This window comes from Simochromis diagramma, unplaced genomic scaffold, assembly GCF_900408965.1.
Source record: "Simochromis diagramma unplaced genomic scaffold, fSimDia1.1 OVJJ01000583.1, whole genome shotgun sequence".
In the NCBI taxonomy this organism is placed as follows: domain Eukaryota; kingdom Metazoa; phylum Chordata; class Actinopteri; order Cichliformes; family Cichlidae; genus Simochromis; species Simochromis diagramma.
In genome coordinates this window covers 1,983,789-2,006,276 of record NW_024387285.1, presented here as the reverse complement: position 1 = coordinate 2,006,276, position 22,488 = coordinate 1,983,789, and the positions used below count along the sequence as shown (strand labels likewise).

The 22,488-nt window shown below is 40.5% G+C and overlaps 1 protein-coding gene across 3 annotated transcripts in view; it reads left to right on the top strand.

Annotated features, from left to right (window-relative positions):
- The window catches only part of cfap299 (cilia and flagella associated protein 299), a 93,723-nt gene that overhangs the window by 48,540 nt on the left and 22,695 nt on the right, over positions 1-22,488 (top strand). For all 3 annotated transcript variants that reach the window (XM_040003632.1, XM_040003631.1, XM_040003633.1), the window contains exon 4: positions 14,640-14,782. In XM_040003632.1, coding sequence (XP_039859566.1) covers positions 14,640-14,782 — 143 coding nt within the window. The remainder of the gene's footprint in view (positions 1-14,639; positions 14,783-22,488) is intronic.

Genomic DNA, 22,488 nt, shown 5'->3' with positions numbered 1-22,488 from the left:
GAAAATAATTATGCCTCAGGGGATTTCTGCAAGAGTGTTTTCACAGTGGTCAGCTCCCTCAAAGCATCCTTTTTTCTTTTTTTGTATTTACTACACCTGTGTTGGCTTTTGAAGTCTTTTGATTTTTTTTTCTTCATGCCATATAAACAACCCTTCGACAACTTTTTTTAACACTGTCTCATAAAGACATTGGCGTTTGACTTTACTTCCTGTGTTGACTAGAACAGATAAACTATCAATCCTGGCAATGCATTTGCTTTGTTTCACTGCAACAGAGTTAAGTAAGATGTATGTTTGCCTTACATTATTGAGATCTATGCTTTTAATTTGTGTAGCTTGAGTGGATTTGAAGTAAGAAACCAGGAAACGGATAATGGACGAGTGTAACACATGTACACGTAAAAATCTAGGCTTAAATTTGTTGACATTTAATTTAATGTTAGAGAGCAGCTTTTGGTTCATAACGTTTGCGCCACATAGCAAAGACTAAATATCGTCAGAAGTATGAAGTGAATCTTCAGATACCAGCAGTCCTTATAGAAGCTGTTGGTCGCCCTTTAAATTCTACTAAGTGTTGCAGTGAAAGATTGGTATGTGTTTACTACTGCTGGATCATCGTCATGTGGTTACTGTAGCCAACATCTCCGCTTAAAATAGTGACTTTGTGAGCCAGGGCACTGCTGTATCTTCTAAGCTGCAGATGCAGCTGACCAATGTAACATGTATTTGCCTCCACTCAAAAATCTGTTAAAACATCCGTCTCAAATAACAGGAAGGGAGTGCACTCAAAAATAAAGTTGTTTGTGGCAGCCTTGTTCGAGCCTACTTTAGAACTACGGGCACTGTGTAATTTCTGCATAGCTGCACTCTGAGTAACTATACGACAACTTAAACCACATTAAAGTTATTTGTCCCCAAGGTGATAATAAGTATTCGGACCCACTAAGATGACTTCCCGATTCCAGCCAAATGATTCAAGAATTTTTGTAATCTTGACTTTTGCATCATTTGCTGTATGTCATCTTGGTTTAGGCCAGTTGTGGAGATGCAGTCATACTGTAGTTCATAGAAGCTCATAAAATGTGTTTAGTAGCTATTACTCAGTTTCACATAACATGCAGAAAATCTTCTACTTTACTTTCCCCTTTACTGACTTTTCTTTTTTTTGCATAGTTTCAGATCACCAAACAAATTAGAATATTAGACAAAGGTAACCAGAGTAAATACAAATACAGTTTTTAAATGATGATTTCACTCATTGAAGGAAAAATGTTGTCTAAACCTACCTGGCCCCATGCGCAGACATAATTGCCCCCTAAACCCAATAACTGTTTGTGCCACCCACCTTGCAATGAGTCTTTCACTCTCGGTGGATGAATTTTCACCCACTCTTCCAAGCAGAATTTTTGTTCCATTCAGCCAAACTGGAGGATTTTCCATCATAAGAACGTGCCAAAGCATCTCAATCTGATTTAAATGTTTTCTTCTTTTTGAACATTTAGAGGCAGACCTGCTGGTGTGTTTAAGGTCATTGTACTGCTACATCACCTGAGTCCACCTTTTCAGGGCACAAGCTGATGGCTGGTCATTCCCCTTCAGGAGTTTCTGAGTTCGTGGTCCATCAATTATCAAGTTGTTCTGAAGCAGTAAAGCAGCCCCAGATCATGACACTATCACCACCATGTTTGACTGGTGATATGATGTTCTTTATATGATACGCTTTTTTTTTTTTTTGTAACGGGACGCAAACCTTGCAAATTACTTTTTTTTAATGTGAGCAGGTGGGTTTGGATAGTTTTGGCTTCTTATACCACTAAACATGCATATTTTATGTTTCCTGATTCAGACGTTTGTATTAACCAATGAGGTCATGTGAAGTCAGTGGCAATAGCTTTGATAGCTTTAGAAGGCATAAAAAACAAAGGAAGCAATGAAATAGTTTGGAGAGAAGATATATAAAGAACGTTGTTTTGGCAGTGAAAGCAATTTAGTTTAAAAATAAAATGTCACTGATTGATTTATGAAATTTTCTTTATTTTAAGCCTGAGTGTTGTGTTTTTACTGCTGCTATGAATTTGTTGTTGTTGTTGTTGGTTCAATAAATTACCATATTTGGGCAGGGAATGTTTTAGCTATTGCTAACCAGATTGGTTAGCAAATACAATAATATATCATATGATATAGTTTACCACCAGCAAGCCATATTATTGCTTAGATAATTCAACTGGAAAAACTTTAAAAGGCGCCATCAGTGCAAACACAGTAGAGAAATCCAGTTTAAATGAAAACTGTCCATAGAAGTCTGTTCTGTTTGCAAATGTGTATTGTTGAAGGTAGACATTTTAACAAATGTCTTAACTTATGTGGTGATGCGACATTATGATCCTCAGTGAGAGGAAGAAGCAGCAATACATGTGTGTGAATGGGAGGGAGACAGGTGCTACAGGTGCAGGTAAAGCTACAAGGAGCAGAGGTAGTGAAGCAAGATGTGTTTAAATACCTGGGATTAACCATCCAAAGCAACAGACAGTGCACAAGATGAAGAAGAAGGTGCAGGAAGGGTGGAGTGGGTAGGATGATATGTGACAGAAGGATAGCAGCAGGAGTGAAAGGGAAAGGTTTACAAGATGGTAGATCTGCTATGATTTATGGTTTGGAGCAGGTGGCACGGACAAAAAGACAGGAGGCGGAGCTGGAGGTGGCAGACAGATTTTCACTGGAAATAACCAGGATGGATTAGAAATGAGTTCCTCAGCTTAGATTGAGTATTTTGTAGACAAAGTTCTAGACGAGGTTGAAATGGTGTAGAGAAGGGATGGTGGACATACTGGACAAAGGATGTTGAAGATGGAGCTGCCAGGCAGGAGGAAAGAGGAAGACCAAAGAGAAGATTCATGGATGAAGTGAAGGAGGCAGGTGTGACAGAAGAGCATGCTAGGGAGAGGTGGAGGTGCAGGTGGAGGCATCCACTGCGGTAGAAGAAGAAAAAAAAAACTATGCAACTACTGGCCATCTTAGCGTGTTGTTAGAGCCTGGCTGATGTTGACTGGCCGATCACATGCATTTACATTTGTGTTTAGGTATTGTTTGAAATGCATTCAAATTTGAAACGTGAGGTTTTTCGATTGTTTCTTCTTTTCCCCCTGGCTTCAACCCTATAGTTTACACTGCAAACTGTCTTCATCACATGTGACAGAGCTGAGAAAGCGGTGTTCACAGAAAGTTACTGACTAGTTTGTGCAACATTCAGTCATTCAGGTTCTCCTGGTCCCTTTTTATCATAACTCTTTCAGTGAAAACAACTTTGTTCTTTCACAGCACTAAATCAGTTGTTACAGATGGTACAGCATGTAGCACAGATGACAACATTGCTTGCATGGCCCATTTTCACACAGATGTATAAGAAATCAAATCCTCAGCACGGCTACAGTTACCTGAAGGCCTTCGCCTTTGTTCCACCAAGAAAACACAGCAGCTTACATTCTGAGCAGCTTCCCACCGAAAAACAAAGACAAGAAAACCTCAAGTTTTGTGTGTCAGGCATTCATGAACAGGTTCTCAAGGACTCAGATTTTCATAAATGCTTGCTCATAAGCTGTTGGTAATTTCATGCACCTGCACAAGCAGATCTCTGGAAGTAAGTCAGGAAGTTCTTCTTTTTGTGTTTAGGTGTGTTCATCTTTTGTAATAATAATAATAATCCTGTCGAGAAAATACAGTTTCCATGTGATCCACTTTCTATACCACGAAATCACAAGGAGATACAATTTATAGAAACAAAAAATTCTTGGTTTTCCTGGCCCCTAATGCACCAGATCTTAAAGATGATCAGTAATGATTTGAGATAATAGAGGTTTGTGTATTTTCTAGAACTTATTAAAGGGCTTTCTCTTTATTTATACTGTATTCTGTACCCTTGAATAAAATAAAATAGGGTGGGGCCTTCAACATCACTCTTAACAATGAATATGCTCATATTATGCTCAAGTTTTGAATCACATCCTCAGTATATTTGATCTGAACTTCATGACTGTTTTGCTAGTTGTGGTATACCACAGTTTGTACCCTGCAGTCTTTGGTACAGATGATAAAAATCTTGTTTTAATAAGGGAGGGTCTCAAAATAAAACTGTTTCCTAAAGAAGCCCAGAGCACAGAAAATACCTGTGTTTGCAAAGCAACTTCTGGTCTGTAGAACACTGAAAGATTTTCTTAATGTCTGTGCCAACGATGGGCATGTGGTCAGAAGTGGAGGCCTGAACTGACCTGGAAAAATGAGATTTCTTGAAAGATGGATAGAGTTGTAAATGTCACTGTTACAGTTAAAACCCCCAAAAGAAGTTACAAAAATAAAAATCAATCGTCATGTATGTAATTTGCAGGAAAAATATGAATAACTGCCCTAAAAAATGCAGATTAAACTATAACTCTAAGATGACTCGTGGTATGCAAGGATTTCTGTAAAGTGTAAAGCTGAAGTAATTACACAATAAGAAGCAATGTTACAGTATTATAGTGACTACTGCAGTAGTCAAGTCAAGCTGAAAGGTTTATTTATGCTGTATTAATAAGTAAAACTCTGAGTCTTATCTTAGACAAATTGAATATTTAACAAAAGATTACATATAACAGATGAAGGTAGAGTGTGGTTTTGAAAACTGAAGCTATTGATGGGCGATTAGAATCAGAATCAGAATACTTTATTAATCCCGAAGGAAATTATGGGTAAATTAGATGTTTTTGTCTGTCCTACCTTAAAAGCTTACAAAAGATTACAAAGATTACAAAAAGGTGCCTTTGGTCAGCCCACCACATGTATTTTGGTAAATGTACATATCAATATCAATATTAATAACAATTTTGCAACATAAAAATTATGAATATTTTTGCTACAATCAAATAGTCTAAAATGAATCCCATTGCTGTGCCTTAAACTGTCTTTATCTGGGGGGCGTGGGGGTACTCCTGCAGTTAAGATGTCTGATTGTATATGGGTTTATGAGAAACTGTCCTCTGGCTTTCTTGCTATTTAACCTGAGAAAACTTTCTGTTCACCCATTCGCTAGTTTAAAAATTAATGTATATGTTTTGTTTGTAAATCATAGTCCCCATTAGAGTGAAAATGGACGACAAAGCAGGGTATGCTTTTTGTTTCTCAGTCAGATCCGCCCCTCACTCATTGCATCCAGTTTGCAAACACCAAGATGTTGGTAACCTAAATGTGGACCTCGAGTTTTCACAGCTGGACCTTGCTTTCCAGTGATGTCACAATGTCTTCATCAACTATATTCGATACAGATGTTGCATAAACGATGATGCTGCAATTTAAAATATAAAAAGCACTGGTCATTATGGATGTGGAATCTTGAATTTCTTAGTTACTGCTGAAGCAAACTGTCATAAACTGAGGATTTTTTCAGGTTTAAGACATGCAGATTTACACCTTGTTTGCACCGAGACTTAAAGAATATTAGATGTTTTAAAGTAGAAGTAAAGTAGGAAGGCTTAAAGAAATGTTGTTTTCCTTCTATACATGGACGGTTGTGTCAGCCAACCAGGTTTAGCGTAGAATTTGTGCAATAAAAGATTATCTCTACTTAAATAGGATTAAAGTGGCGACAAAGTTAATGACACCATCGCTCTTTTAGACTGTGATTTGCAAACTTGCTAGTGGACAAGCAGCTTTGTTGCACTACTCTCACATATATTTTGGGCTAAACTTGTATTCTTCTTCCCACTGGTAATTTAAAAGCCAGTGGAATGTGGAAAATGATTGTAGGAGTGGAGGGGAGGGAACAGATATGCCTCGCATGGTCACTTTGGTGTCTGAAATCCGTAGCTGAGATGGCGTTTGACTGATTTGTGTTGCGACCACATGTGCCAGACCCGCCTGCTATTCTCAACCCGTAATTCCTCTCTGAATTCAGGCATGCGACTAATTTACTGTAGGGCCAGGATTTTTTTCTCCTCTCGGGAGTAGAAACTTTACCCTGTTTCTGCTACAGGGCACTGCACCGAGCGCTGTAAGTGATGCCACCTGTCAGGCTGACAGCTTACTCTCCATATGGGGAAGGCCTTTATCAGCTGCAGTTGTGGGGAACAGGAAAATGTATGCCACCTGCCAAATATTTCAAACCTTTTTCTCTTCTTTAGCCGGCTGCAGCGTAATTCTAAAACTTTACTGTCTTTCTGTCTATTAATTTAACAGTGACGTTTTGGCCATCATGAAGTAGCAGCAGCAGTAAAAGCCTTTTCTTTAAACTTAACTCCTTCCTGATACATCGAGGTGCATAGCAGATGATTCACTGATGTCGATCTTGCAAAAGAACGCGGCTTGTTCATAATAGGCCTGCATTTACTGCTCACACACGCTCCCTTCTTAGTTCCAGATTAGAAACTAAACTGATATATTAGGTTTTCTACAGTGTTTTCATTGAGTTGTGTCTACTCCACTCAGAGTGGCTCCAGTCGATATGAACTGATGCAGTCAGAGGAAAAACTGCAGAGCTGCACCGTGGGCCCAACTGAGGAGGTTTTAATAGAATTTCTAAAACATCAATTGCAAAAAGCAGGATAGCATTTTCTGATTTCGAGTGCCCTGTAATTTGAAGTGTGTGGGTTCAAGCCACTTATTTTGTGGTGATGGCTTTACTGGCGGGTTCTCCAAAAAGACAGAGGCCAATGCAGCCAAGGGTTGAGCTAGCTGCCTTGCCTTTCCTTGCTGACTGACTGAGCCGCTTCCTCTTTGGTATTTGGCCATAGTTGTTCTGCCCGTACGGCTAACCTCAGTGGGTGTAGCTGTCCACTGTTGGGTGTTTAGAAAGCTCAACAGCAGGACACCTGTTTCTGGATTTATTTACTTCATTTCTTGCGCAAAACAGTCATGTAATCTGTTTATGGATGCATTTGAAGAGCAAATAAAGTAAACACATGTTTTTGTTTTGTTTTTGTTTTTTTTCAGAAATGACGTCTAAACCAGAATTAGATATCCTGTATTTTAACATCCACCTAGAATCTCGTGCATGTCCAGGAAAATATATCCAAACATACTGTGCATTATAAAAAATTTATTCTGGACCTTAGGTCGCATGACTTCAAAACACTGTATTCTGTCTTTTGTGTACTTTTGGACATTTTTATGGTCTTTAGCAACAAAAGCATGTGTGCATACACTCTGTGACGACCTAAAACTCTTTTAACCCGGTGCTTTTCATACAATCATTTAAAAAATATTTGTACCATTTTGTGTGGCCTGACCAGCCTTTGTGCAGTGCCTTAAGTGAATACAGATATAACATTAAACCACAGTGTAGAGCTTGAAGTCCTTTTGAACAGTTCACTTGTGCATTTTTGCATCCGGTGCCAAGACATCTGTCTAGAGACACACCCTGTAATTATAAGTGAGAGAAAAAAAGAAATGTCTTTTGATTATTTCCAATCCTTATTGCATACATATACTACAGCGTCTGTTAAGGCAATTACATCTTTTATCTGTAAATTAAAGATTTTATTTTTCTATAAGGTAAGATAAGCCAATAACATGATAAGACGAAAATGGCGAGGTTTAGAATAGAAGTTGTTCCCATTAAAGCTGCTGAGCAGAAGTTACCAGCTTTATTTATTTATTATTTTTGTAGTTATAGACCTGTTTTAAAATTCCACTCGGCTGTGAGTTAATGCAGCAACATTCACTGGAAAGGGTGGCTGCAGTATATCAGTGGTTGAGGGTTGTGATGAAAGAGTATGCTAAAGACTGCTTCAACAGATTATGGCTAGCAATGCACAAACAGTTCACAACCCTCTGCTCTTGTACCTGCTCTTGTAAGACGCAAACTCTAACACATTTTAATCATTGCATATATTAGATGCCTCTGTGTTGTGGTATTTTTGTAGCTCGTTACCTAAAGTCTCTTCAAAATAGCTCTGATACACACTGAATTCAGCTGCTGGCTCGTAGAATGAATTCATAGCAATTTAAACCATGTAAGTATTTTTTGTGGTCTCAGTAGTTTAATCATAGGTGATGACTTCAACCCCAACCTCTGTGCTGTTCTTCCAAACCCTGGCAATTGTGACAAAAGATAATAATTATTCTGAGGGATGCACATCAAATCTATTTGCAGTTTTTACAAAAAAAACCCAAACCAAAACATGCTTTCTGCCTGCCTTCAACATTAGGTTAGCATTAGAATTCAGTGCTAGGGTTTGGGTCATTACTGAGGTCAATTATTCTTTACCAGAAGTGATTCGTCTGCAGGGAATACATGAAAGAAAAATCACAATTTGATTAAAAAAGGCTGCTGTGAGCCACAATAACAAGATAGAATAGAATAGACCTTTATTGTCATTGTACATGCATGTGCAACGACATTGTAGGTGCTCCACAACAACTGCTCTGGAATAAAATATAAGTAGTAAACAGCAGGAAGAATAGCAAACAGGAAAATGTATACAATCAAGAGGGAAATATCCAAAACAACATAAATATATATATATATATATATAAATAAGAGAAAGGCACACATTGGAGAACAAAATACTTGCAAAGTACTCAGAGGTAATGCAAAGAAAAGACTTGGTCTGAAGGAGGCTGTGTGTGATTCGCCTGAGTGATGAACGTTACTCACACCATGGCTCAGATTGGTGAGGTGGGTGGGCAGGGGTGGGGTTTGGGATGGGGGTTGTGTTTGTTAACAGTCCAAATGGCCCAGGGGAAAAAAGTGTTTGTGAGTCTGGAGGTGTGGGACCTGATTGACCTGAGGCGCTGACCAGAAGGCAGCGGGTCAAACAGGTGGTGGGCGGGGTGCAAGGGGTCACCTGTGATGGCCCTGGTTTTCCTGAGACATTAGGATCTGGCGATGGTCTCCAGGGGTGGCAGAGGGAAGCCAGTGATTTTTTTTGGGCGGTGTTAATTACCCTCTAAGGCTTTCCTGTTTTCATTAGTGGCCCCTGCGTACCAAACACCCAGGCAGGAGGAGAGCACGCTCTCCGTTCAGCAGCAGTAGAAGGCCAGCAGCAGCTTCTGGTCCAGGTTATTCTTCCGCAGGACACTGAGGAAGTGCAGCTGCTGCTGGCCTTCTTTATCAGGGTGATGGTGTTGTGGGCCCAAGTGAGATCAGCGGAGATGTGGATGCCCAGAACCTGAAGTTTGACTCAGATTCCACCCGCTCTCCACTTATAATAAGAGGATAGAGGACCTGTTTGTGCCTCCTGGGGTAAAAATACACAATGACTCATACTTTCTCCTGTGTTTGCATGTTTTGTATTTGTGTTTTTCGTTCTCCTCCCTGTCCTTGTGTCTGTCTACTGTTTTGCAACAAAATATATATTAGTATAATGTTTTTACTTAAACTCTTAAACCTAAAAAGAGGGGGAGGGGTTCTCTATTCAGGTTTCTGCTCCACAGCCCAGCAGCATGAGTCACAGAGGATGGATGGGTGGATGAATGGATGGATGGCATTATTATCAGGCCAGTTCAGATTTGGTGAAGCCTTTTCAGAAGCAAAGCTGTTTGGAACGATTAGCATGTCATGCACATAGCCTGGTTTCTAAGATTATTGAGTAAGTTGTTAGCGTTGCTCTCTTTTTCTTTTTTTTTTTAAGTCACTGCCATTAGTGCCGGCTAATGTAGGTTACTGACTGCTTTGACCTGGTTCATTGCCTACACTCTTCAAGTAAGTGAACGCGGGCTCTGGATCACATGTCCTACAGGATGTGTAATTCGGGTAGATCCCCACAGATGCAACACACCTCACCACATATGGTTTCTGCCATTGCATCTATTACACAAGCAGCCTGTGTGAAGTCACTTCCAAGTCAAATAAGCAATGAGCCCCCCCCCCTCTTATCCTACTCCTGAACCCCTCCTTAAACCCTCTGACAAACACACATATGTTTCTCAAGGAATATCCAGAAAGGGGACAAGGGTAAAGCCAAAAAAAGGGCTCTCACCTCAAAACATTCCTGCAGTACAGGCCATGTTTTCCTTACCCCAACAAATTTACACAGTTGTTAGTGATGGCCCGGGATTCCTCCTAAAGCGTAGCCTACCAATAATAAACAGTATGGCAGCTGACACCGCAAGACACCTGCACGGCTCCCTGACACTGCAGGATTGTTCCCAGGGACTGGGGGCATGTGGGTGTGGGCTGAAGGATGGGGGAAGTGGAGGCCATGAGGGCCTTCAGACAGGTTGGTGGTGTCAGTGTGTGTGTGTGTGTGTGTGTGTGTGTGTGTGTGTGTGTGTGTGTGTGTGTGTGTGTGTGTTTGGGATGGGGGAGAGGGGTTGGTGAAGGTGGTAGTAAACAATCAGTTCTCTACACAGGTTTACTGATATGATTTTATTTATGTGAGATTGTGTACAACGTGCAAAAGATAATACATTTTGCTGTTTGACTATTTGAGACCATTACATTACAGCCTATTTTATTACTCTGTTTCTTATTTTTAGTGGAACACTTGTTTTTTCAATATGAATTCTTTGCTTTACCTATGTATTCTCTTATTACCTAACACAACAAGTAAAATACATCAGAGCCAGCCCTACACACAGGGAATTACAGTCCAGTCGCTAGATTTAAAACCCTTCAGATCCACTGAATGCCGAGTTGATTAATTAATGTCTTTTATCCTGTCTTCCTTCTCTCTCCCCAACCGGTCGCAGCAGATGGCCCCGCCCCTCCCTGAGCCTGGTTCTGTCGGAGGTTTCTTCCTGTTAAAAGGGAGTTTTTCCTTCTCACTGTCGACAAAGTGCTTGCTCAAAGGGGTTCATATGATTGTTGGGTTTTTCTCTGTATGTATTATTTTAGGGTCTACCTTACAATATAAAACACCTTGAGGCGACTGTTGTTTTGATTTGGCGCTGTATTAATAAAATTGAATTGAAGTGAATTAATGTGCTTCGTCTTGTTTTATTTTGCGTTTTCTCAGATTTCACTCATTGACTGACCAAAAACAATGTTGACTTAAAATTTAAATAAGGAATCATTAGATTAAAGGATATGTGGTACTTCAAAAGATAATAACACTCACCAGCCATTTCAACTATATTTATATATAGTATATTCAAATATTTTAATCAATGCAGTTGTATTTTTATAGCAGCAGTTCACAGAAACACTTGTTTTAAGGTGCTTCATATTGCAAGGTAAAACTCTATAACCCCAACAATCGCACCTTTGACCACGTGCTTGGTGACCCTCTGGACAGGAAAATACCCATTTAAGAGGAAGAGACCTCCATCAGAACCAGGATCAAACCGGTTCTGGGCTGAAGTAAAAGAAAAGCGTTAAAAGGTTATAAGTAACAAATGGGGCAAACCAGGAACTATTGGAAATGAAACTTTTCTTCTCCAGCTGGGCACTTCTACTACTCATGTTCCGATTACTGGACAACTCTCTCGATCTCCTGATCTATGGTTGCCTCCATCTATCCTACAGACATATTTAAGTGGCTTCTAAAATCGAAGCTTCAATTTCCTTGTTGCCATTTAGCTCTATTCAGCTCTAATTTGGCATTTTTCTTTCTTTCTGTGTCGTACCCACCACACAGGCAAACATCTACAGTCACACACACATTCAGACGTCTCATGCTCCTTTGCAGGTTTTCAAGTGGTCTGGCCATTGTGTCCCCACCTGTAGAACATTGTCAAAGCACAAAGGAAGACCTCCTGTCAGCTTCTGTTTGATGTGATTTGATTTTGTATAGCCCTCTCAAACTGTACGTCCATGGGGCTTTGAAAGAAAGGCCAACAGCATGTGGAGTAATTTACATGTGTGTGTCAAGGAGGTATTGAGTTCCTCTCAATTTGTCACAAACCTCAAAAATCCTGCTTACTAACAAACGTGCTTACTTTTGTATGGAAGTGCTTTTATTTGGACTTTTTTAAGGTTGTATAGTCAAAAGAACTTGTAGATGGTTTGTTGTGTTTCGTGGCCACAGGTAATACTTCACTCGGGTACAAATTTTAAAAAAAAAAGAGTTTCAAACTGAATATTGAGTATCACAAAAGGCTGGAATCTCTACCTGAGACTAGTTCAGCGCTCAGCTGCTCAAGCATTAAATAGACTGATGTTTGCCATAAAGTGGGGCCCCTTACTCGCCGCCCTGTGAGGTCACAGCACCTGTTCTTGGTAATTGCTGGCAGGTGATGTAAGGCCTCCACTTGTTTTCCATGGTGTAAGGTGGAGGTCCCCCTGCTCCCTCCTACAAGGCGGCTGGAAACTCATGTTGCTTGTTTGGAGCAAATAATAGAGTCTGACTCGTTTGTTCTGCTTTCCCTGCGACCTGTGAGTGAAATGGCTCTTTACCCACCTAATTCTAGTTCCAGAAATATGCAGTGGCTTGTTTTTGATGGATGGACCATATTGATTTGATATAATTTTCAGTTCTAATTTTCCAGAAACTTATGTCAAAGACTATTTTCTCAAGAAGTTATACTACAAAAAAATAAACTTTTACAGAAAGAGAAATGCTAAGTAAGCAAAACATTTAAAATACTGTTGCATTTGTTGGTAATTCTAAAATTTTAGTCACATTTTAGTGTAACTACTAGAGTCTTGAAATACAGTTACTCAACTCAACACAATGTGTATTGTTAATATCATGATATAACCTTGTTGCAGTTACGTCCACTCAGATTGACAAGACCTGAACACATCTAAGAGCTGAAGGCTGTATAAAAATGAGACGTTTTAAGTGTTACAGTGTGAAACTGAGGACACTGAAAATTGTGGACTATTTTTTTTTTGTTTGCACCCCAAAGACAAGCTAAACTGTTATTGTTTTAATCAGAATTTCTGACCATCTTTGTCTTTGCTGGGTCCACCTGATGATGTCTTTTCAAGGCTGGCTGCAGGAGGACAGAAGCCAGTAGATAGGGTATATGGCTCAGTCCTCCAGCCAGCTGTGAACCTGATAGCATCTGTTTTAAACGTTTGAGAGGTGGAGAGAAAGCAGCCCTCTTTTCGTCTGAGCTCTGGAGTGCTAGTTATCTCATGCCTTTTTAGTAAAGGGATCCGCAGATGGCCCGTGTCCTGACAGCTATACAAATGTGATATCACTAGCTGAGGTATTCCACAAGGATCCTCTTACTGTGTTACTGTAGGCCGAGAAGTGGGACTCATTCATGCTCAGAGTAAACAAAACAAGTCGGCCACAAAAAGACTTCTCCTATCTCAAGACGAGGCAGAAAAGACAGAAAGAAAAGCTGCTTTCTTGTCTTTGTGAAGGCAGACAAAACAACCTCTTCACACCTGAGTGTGTCTCCTGTTCAGTTCTTTCCACGCATTGTCATCCTGTGTTATCGAAACCATCGAATCGACATGAAAAGATCATTTCATGTTCGGCTGTCGCCTGAGGGGGTTTGGACAACTTGGCTTCCATTTGCTTTGTCTGATTCCAGTGACAGAACCATTCGTCATCATCTTTTTTCTCAGGTTGTGTCTAGTTTGAACTCATTTCAAAGACATGATGTGCAGTCATGAAGCTGTCCTTAGAAGTATGTGTTTTGCTGGCAGTGAAGAATCCAAACCTGTTCATGGTGTTTTAATCAGATCGTGTTTGAGTTAAGGTGGCCCAAGTGTCGCCTGCACATCCTGTGTTATGGTGAATGGCCTGTATTTACTACTCCCTAAGGACCCCAAAGCGCTTTACACATCCAGTCATCCACCCATTCACACACACATTCACACTGGTGATGGCAAGCTACATTGTAGCCACAGCCACCCTGGGGCGCACTGACAGAGGCGATATTTCATATTCTAAGCTAAACAGGCATTCAGCTTATATTTTGCTCCCAGTTTTGGTGGTCTCTGTCAAGGCCTGCACTGTTTTGTTACATAAATAAATGTAATGTACTGGCAACCCTGCTGTTAGAAGTCTACTGTAAAGGGTGATTGCCTGTGTGCCTGATAGGACCCCTCTTGAGTTGTTGATTTATGCCTGTCTGGTAGGTTTTCAATTGTTTCAGACCAAGTCCAAAGACTTTAAACATCAAGGCATGGGTCTGTCATTTTCATGTAATTTTACTAGACTGACTTGGTCTGAAATCACAACTTTGCTTCAAAGAGCTTACAATATGCGCAACACATGACACCCTGTGTCCTTAAACCCTGAAATCTGGATAAGGGAAAAAAAAAGCGAAACCTCAAGTGGAACAATGAGAGAGGGTTCCCTCTACGGGATAGGTTTTTTCTGACTTGACTCTCCCTCCCTTTCCACCAAAGAGTCCTTATATGACACACAACATCAAGTTTTAACTAAGCACTTCATTTTTTATGTCATTTAAAAGTACATTCTTCCCCCAGCTGTAGGTGTTTTGGAACGGAACTCAGACTTTAGTTACTGTAAGTGGAAGGACTCAGACCGTGTCCCACGCTAGTATCTGAGCAGGATATTTTGTAGACATCCCACTTCTGCAAGCGAGGCCTATTGAAGTATAACATAAGTTGGACTCATTGCTGATTTGAACCCGATTCAAAGTAAAACATGACCCTTTATATTTCAAAGTGGGAGGATTTGTAACAGATCCCTTCTATCTTTCCACAAGTGACTTTTTCCTCACTGGCTGTTACTCAGGAGAGGTTTGATGGTCATGATTATTTACACAGAGGGTTTCCTTCTTTTTCTCTCTTTTTACAGTCGGTCATTTTCATAAGGGATCATAATACTCTTGGACAGGAAGTATCTGGCTATATAGACTACGCCCACAGACTCAAGACCCAAGATTTTGAACCATATTTCAGTGGAAAGAAGAGGCTCATGCCAGCGCGCTCAGATTTATGGTAAGTCTCCTTCCATTGTAACATGTCCACATTGGTTTAAGAAGCCTTTACTCAGGTGGGATTTGACAAAATTTGAAGTGTAAGGAAATCATATTATCCAAGAATAAAAATTCACATTGTCGTGAGACACCAATATAGGTTTGGAAGGAGCTCTTTAAAAAGCACAGTATGGTTGATACATACAGAGCAAGCTGCTGTGAGCTGAAAATGTAGAATAAATAAATAATAATAAAGTAGAGCTGCCAAAGTGCAGAACTTCTCTGGCTGACGCAGACGCGACTGAATCTCGATTTAAACAGACTGAGATCATGAGATTATTTTTAATGTATAGCTGATGACTGTAAAACAAACTGAAGACAATCCAGTTTCTTCAGTGTGACAGCGTTTTAGATTGCTCTTTAGTTCGTGGGGGGGCCTGGACACAGTTCCTTTAAACAGGTTCCTTTTAGGTCTTCCTCTTTGTTTGTAATTCTGTTTTCCACTGTGCCAAATCTCCCGGAAGAATTTGTTGGAGAAGGCAAAGATAGAGTGACAAAAACAGAGGAATGGAGAAGCATCACATTAAAGTTAGGGTCCTTGAATTTAATTCAAAACCAGCTGTCAGTACTGTGGCATCTCTGTAAGGTTTAAGTAAGGTTTCATTAAGGGTGAAGGGATGGGAACATTTCACTAACCCACAGTGACTTTCTGTGCTTTTATTTATCAGTCACCAAAGTTAGACTAACACATTTTCAGTCATACATGTGTACTGTACGTTTGACAATTCGAGGGTCAGCACCGGTCACACAATCCCAGAACAAGCCATCAATGAACTGCTGACCTTACAGGTGTAAGCTAAAATCTCCACTCTACTATTCAGCAAGGCAGGTGACATCTTTATAATTCCTGGTCTATCAGGATAGCTGTTTACACAGAGAGCTGTCAGCAGATTACCAGAGCCAAAACCATTCCCACATTCCACATATTCATGCAGACTAACACCTTACCAACATTTCAGATACGTGCGAGAAATCCCAAAAGGACAGACACAACCGGAGAAGGGTGAGAATGAGAGTGTAATACGTGGTTTTATTCAGAGTTCAGCCAAACGGCACACAGCCTGTTTGACCTCGGTGACAGAACAAGGTCTATAACATCCTAATGTAGATAGCTTTTCACGCTGAAATTCTGCTTTGTTTTTCATGCTGTGAACCTCAATTTTCTACTTTCAACATTTTTATAAACAACTTTCCGTCTTCATGTGTGAACCCCACCAACAAGGCTGCATCACTGAGGACAACATATTATAATCATGACGTTTTTGTCTTTTTAATGTGGTTACAAAGAAATACTGAGTATATTAATAAAAAGTTTGGAGTTTGTAAACAGCATCTGTAGTTTGTTGGAACCAAAAACTGCTTCATAAGCACATTGTCCAACAACAATATTCAAAATGCTAAATGGCAGTCTTAGAGAAAACTGCTATTGTTCCAGCAGTCAGAAGACAAGAATGACAGTTGGGGTTTTATTTTTGGAAGTGGTTTCCCCTTCCTTTTGAAACCAAAGTGTCAGACATGTGAAGCTTTGTTGTTTTATTTATCCATTTCTCACCACGTGTTCCGACACACAACCCCGCTTGTGGCCTTGAACTCGACCTCCTCTCTGGTGAGTAGAAGCCCTAACAAGCTCTAGGTGTGAGTCATTGGGTGAGCATGCCTGGAGGTAAAACCTACTCTCTAATGATGCTTTTAAGACACCCCTCACCACCCCGCCCCACCACCATCGACCCGCACCCCCATCTGACTTCCCGCTCCCTCTCTCCGACTCATTTTTCAGTCACTAAAACTTCATCAGATTTACACGTCTCCTTGTCTTTATTTAACTTCTCTAAACTTGCCTTCCATGCTTCGCTACCGCTCCCCTTTTCTCCCCTCATATGTCATCTTCCACCCCCCCCCCCCCCCCTTTTTTTTTTTTCATCTCTGTCGGGAACAATAACACCCAGTGTGGTTGCCGCTAAGAGGGAGCAGATGCTGGAGCTGCTGCCCACTCAGTGCACTAAACCTCCCACCGCAGGACTCTGAATCCTGTCCCTCCTCCTCCTCCATAGCCACAAAGAACACAGGGCAGCGACACCAGCGCCAGCTCTGGCCTCCACCTCCCATCTCCAGCAAGGAAGGGTGGATAGGTTCACGTACGCAGCCTTATGGGGGTGTAGCAGTAGAAGTACTGTCCTCTTGGACTAAAGTATGAGGATTTAAAGATATAAAATACTAGAGAAAAAAACATTATCGTTGAAAACCAAATGTGTTAAATGTACAGTTTATCTGTTCCACAAGTTTGATGTGGAAAATATTTCTAACTTACCAACTTTGTGTAACAGGTGCCTGTGCTGTTTGGAAATCAAAAGAAAGAAAAGGATATTCAAGACTAAATACATACGACTTCCCCTCTGAGTAATAATAATAAAGGAGAAGAGTTGTTGTCTCTTATATCTTACTACAACCTTTAGTTCCTATTTAAAATCACATCTGGTTACACAGGCACAATCATTTCACAGTTTAATTTCTTACATGTGAGTTGCAAAAATGGGAAGTGCTCAGTCATGTGACCGATAGAGTTGTGAATGTATTTGTACATAAACAACAAGCCATCCTTTTGAATATTTCCATGGATTCTATAAGAGCAGCAAGCAATATTCAGCTAAATGCTGGATGTGATTTATTTTAGCACGCACACTCGGCAGGTGGGTCATATAAATATAATTTGTAAGGACACACGTTCTGAGCCTCTGACCTCCAGAGGAAACCTGGTTAAAGTATGTCAAGGACGGGATTCTCCCAATTGCTTCAGAAGAAATTTAACATCTAGAAACTAGTAAACAAGACACAATCTCATAACCAGAAACACAATATTTGCTCTTCTGCTCTACTTACTGTCACCTCAGGGGAAACTGTGGAGTAAGCCTTTAAGTAAATAAAAGCAAAACCTGACACTAATACTGCAAATGGAGGGTGAAAAAAGTGTTTTTAGGTTAAATTTGTGAGCTTCCAACATAGACACGCACTGAAGTTCTGACCCTGGTCTAATTAACCCACAGATCTGCAGCTCTGTGCACCCACCTTCCTGCCACTCCAGATGTGCCTACAGCATCTCTGATGTCTATTTAATGTTCACCAGCTAAGTGACCATCTGTTTATGCACTCTAGCTGTTCCCTTCCTCCCTCTCTTTATCTCTCCCTCTCTTCAGGCCCTGTGTTTAGCCAAGAGTTTTAAGAGGCTGAGCAGCTCACTATATGGGAATCCTAATTGATTTACTGGTTTTTCTGCTTTACATTGTTTATGTTTTGTTCTACTTGAAATCATGCCTCTTCCTGAAAACAAAACTTCTTTCATCTGAAGTATAAAACATCTTTACTCTTCAACAAGTCGTTCAAACGCAAACATTTTAAATCGCTGAATAATATAAATATCTCCTGCCTGCACTGCACGCCTTTGCCAACAGACTGAAACAATGAATCTAAAGGATCAGCTCGACTGAAACATATAGCGCATGTCTCTTCTGGAGCCAAAACCATGTTGCCGCCACGCTCGGCCTCTGCAGTGCACCTGTGTGTCTGGCTTCATTTTCTGCTGTGAAAATATTTGCACTGCTGTCCCATTTTATTAAGTTTTAATACAAAAGAGAAACTGTTCCAGCTCTGAAGGTGATTTAGCGGCTCCGTCTCAAGCGTTGTGCCTGGGCTTTGTGGGGGTCGGTGGGACGTTTTATCAAAGCCAGCATGGTAAATATTTGCGGGAAGATTTCATGTCATCTTTGCTGATCTTCACATATGGCACACACATACCCTATTGGCAGGGTTAAATCCAATCAGATTCTTCCCAGTGCTTATGGGTATAGATTGTTTTTGAGGGTTCCAATGTCAGTACCATCGTCAGTCTCTTACCATCTTTCTATCTCATGTGCGTGTAAAATGACAACGGCGACTCTTTAAATACCATAAGAACAAAGGCATTGTGTGTTTCACCCCCTACCGCTGCCCATCAGTATGCTCTTACTCAATGGCTACATGTCAGTTGACATGTAATGCATGTAATACACACAAACAGTTTCACCTTTTCTAAGTTACAAAAATCTTTGCTGTTCAATAATTGGAATAACAGAAGTAAAATACATTTATCAGCTCTACAGTGTCTTGCAAAAGTATTCGGCCCCCTTGAACTTTTCCACATTTTGTCACATTACAGCCACAAACATGAATCAATTTTATTTGAATTCCACGTGAAGGACCAACACAAAGTGGTGCACACGTGAGAAGTGGAACGAAAATCATACATGATTCCAAACATTTTTTACAAATAAATAACTGAAAAGTGGGGTGTGCGTAATTATTCAGCCCCCTGAGTCAATACTTTGTAGAACCACCTTTTGCTGCAATTACAGCTGCCAGTCTTTTAGGGTCTGTCTCTACCAGCTTTGCACATCTAGAGACTGAAATCCTTGCTCATTCTTCTTTGCAAAACAGCTCCAGCTCAGTCAGATTAGATGGACAGCGTTTGTGAACAGCAGTTTTCAGATCTTGCCACAGTTTCTCGATTGGATTTAGATCTGGACTTTGACTGGGCCATTCTAACACATGGATATGTGTGGACAGATTCCCCCACCTGAGCTGTAGATCTCTGCAGCTCGTCCAGAGTCACCATGGGCCTCTTGGCTGCATTTCTGATCAGCGCTCTCCTTGTTCGGCCTGTGAGTTTAGGTGGACGGCCTTGTCTTGGTAGGTTTACACTTGTGCCATACTCCTTCCATTTCTGAATGATTGCTTGAACAGAGCTCCGTGGGATGTTCAAGGCTTGGGAAATGTTTTTGTAGCCTAAGTCTGCTTTAAATTTCTCAATAACTTTATCCCTGACCTGTCTGGTGTGTTCTTTGGACTTCATGCTCCCAATATTCTCTTAGACAACCTTTGAGGCCGTCACAGGGCAGTTGTGGAGCTGTTTTGCAAAGAAGAATGGGCAAGAATTTCAGTCTGTAGATGTGCAAAGCTGGTAGAGACAGACCCTAAAAGACTGGCAGCTGTAATTGCAGCAAAAGGTGGTTCTACAAAGTATTGACTCAGGGGGCTGAATAATTACGCACACCCCACTTTGCAGTTATTTATTTGTAAAAAATGTTTGTAATCATGTATGATTTTCATTCCACTTCTCACGTGTGCACCACTTTGTGTTGGTCTTTCACGTGGAATTCCAATAAAATTGATTCATGTTTGTGGCTGTAATGTGACAAAATGTGGAAAAGTTCAAGGGGGCCGAATACTTTTGCAAGCCACTGTATATACAAAACCCTTTTGTAAAAACCATAGACTGTATGTAAAAGATGAACTGGACCACATTTTGCGGACATGAAGTGCCATTACTGCATTACTGCCATTTCTCTAATGAATTTATGGTCTAAATGATTTTTAATCATCAATTTTGATGTTCATTTTGTAAATTGTGTTCCCATTTAGATAAAAAAGATAATGATGGTAGCACGGTACACTATCATTTAGCACAGTCAGATCCATGTGTTGGGTTTCAAAAAAACAAAATCCAAAAGGTTTAAGTCGAGGCTTTAAAACAATACTTACAAAGCAGTGTTGATGTCATGGACACCAAGTTAACCTTTTCTGTACAGTCAGTGGTAAACGCTTTTTAGTCAAACTGATACACCAGAAGTGTGTTTTTACAGCTCGTCTTCTAATAAAAAAACAAACAAACACCAGAACAACACGATGTTCACCTGAGTACTCAATTCTAACAGCACATTATACAGCTATGTTTTATAATTTAATATAAACATAATAAATTCTTAGATGAAACCAAAAATAATGATCGAGTGTGTAGGCGGACAGTTAGTTATGTGTCTGCTAAAAGAGCTGTCAGCTGGAACATGGTCATAGACATGATTTGCTGTTGAACTAGGCCCGTGACACTCCCAATAGGTTTAACAGTAATTTCGGCACATTACACTACTCCTTTCAACATTGAAAAGGCCTTTGTGATTTACACTGGAAACATTAACTTCTGAAACACTTGCTAGACTATTTATTCTGCAGCCGCTAAAGAAAAGAATAGCTGAACGAATACACATGCTGAGTACTTGCACTTTATGATATATATCATCCAGCTCCTCTGAGCCCTGTAATGAGACTGTTGACATTACACTGGAAAATGACTGCCTGGAGATAACAATAGAGCTAAGCAGGGTAACTATGGAAAGTGAAAGGACACACTGCACGTGTCAAACAGCCATTGTAAATGCATAGGCAACCAGGAACCGGTGCTGAGAGCAGCGTCATTGTTTCCACCAAATCCAGGTTCTCACACTTTTACTGGTCCATGTGTCTGGGTGTGGTGCCATCCAGCAGCTGGAGCTTTGTGACCAAATGTGCACCGACCATGCAGTTAGTTGCCCTAGTGAGAGTTCATATAGGACAGCGAGGGAGGTGGGTCCAATAAACGTATGAACAAAATTCTCGGCATTGCTTCAAAAATTTTTTCTTTTACTCTTTCCGTCTTTTTCTTGTTCAGTGTTAAAATATCTCACATCTGTCCCAGTAAGCGGTTCACCATGGAATAAAAGTGGTTGACCAAAAAATGTTAATTGTTGTATGGCATTTTGGTATAAATAGTCACTGAAACACTGTCAGGCCCAATTTACAAAGAGAAGAAGGATGCATGTGCCTGAAAGCAAATCTTGGACAATGTAATTTTCTTCTGAGTCTTAAAGGAAAAACCTCAATTTGTATTTCATAATTGGGTCATTGCAGCAATCTATTCTGAACATGCTTTATTCAGCTCTGTTGGCAACTTGGAAAAAAATGCCAGACCTCTCATACCTTATAATTTTATGCATCAGTGTATTTCCCCACACAGTTTGGACTGTTCGGAGGCGTCCAGATTATGTGTTTTCTGGAGAGGGAGATTACTTTGACAGCTGGTAGGGAATGGCTGACAGATAGCTGAAACATCAGATGCTGTTCAGTGTCACATTTTCTGACATCTATTCTGTAATAGTAGTACCAAAATATAGCAATGTGTAGCTCTTTATATTGTTAATTTCTAACAAAATAAAGAAAGAAAATATTTTTTTCCTGCTACATTATCATTAAAAATGGTAAATGGCCTGTATTTGTATAGCGCTTTTACTTGTCCCTAAGGGGGACTGGTTACATATCCAGTCATCCACCCATTCATTCACACACTGGTGATGGCAGCTACATTGTAGCCACAGCCACCCTGGGGCGCACTGACAGAGGCGAGGCTGCCGGACACTGGCGCCACCGGGCCCTCTGACCACCACCAGTAAGCAACGGGTGAAGTGTCTCGCCCAAGGACACAACGACCAAGCAACCTTCCAATTACAAGGCGAACTCCCAACTCTTGAGCCACAATCGCCCCCCATCATTAGAAGTCTTAACCCATTAAGGTCACTGACCCCGACACTAACACTATCTAACCCTAGGCAATCACAATATGTCATTTTTGTTTTGGTAAAAGTCTCTCCCAAGTCTTGGCAGTCAGATAACCAATAAAATAATCATTTTACCTGAGACCGAGATGTTAAGCCACAGTAACACAAAATTAGGACTGGGATTTGGGTTATCGCCTATAAAAACTTAGACCTCAGAGTGTTGTCTGTTTTGGTTCTTAGTCATCCAGGTCATGGTAGTTTTAAGCACTTG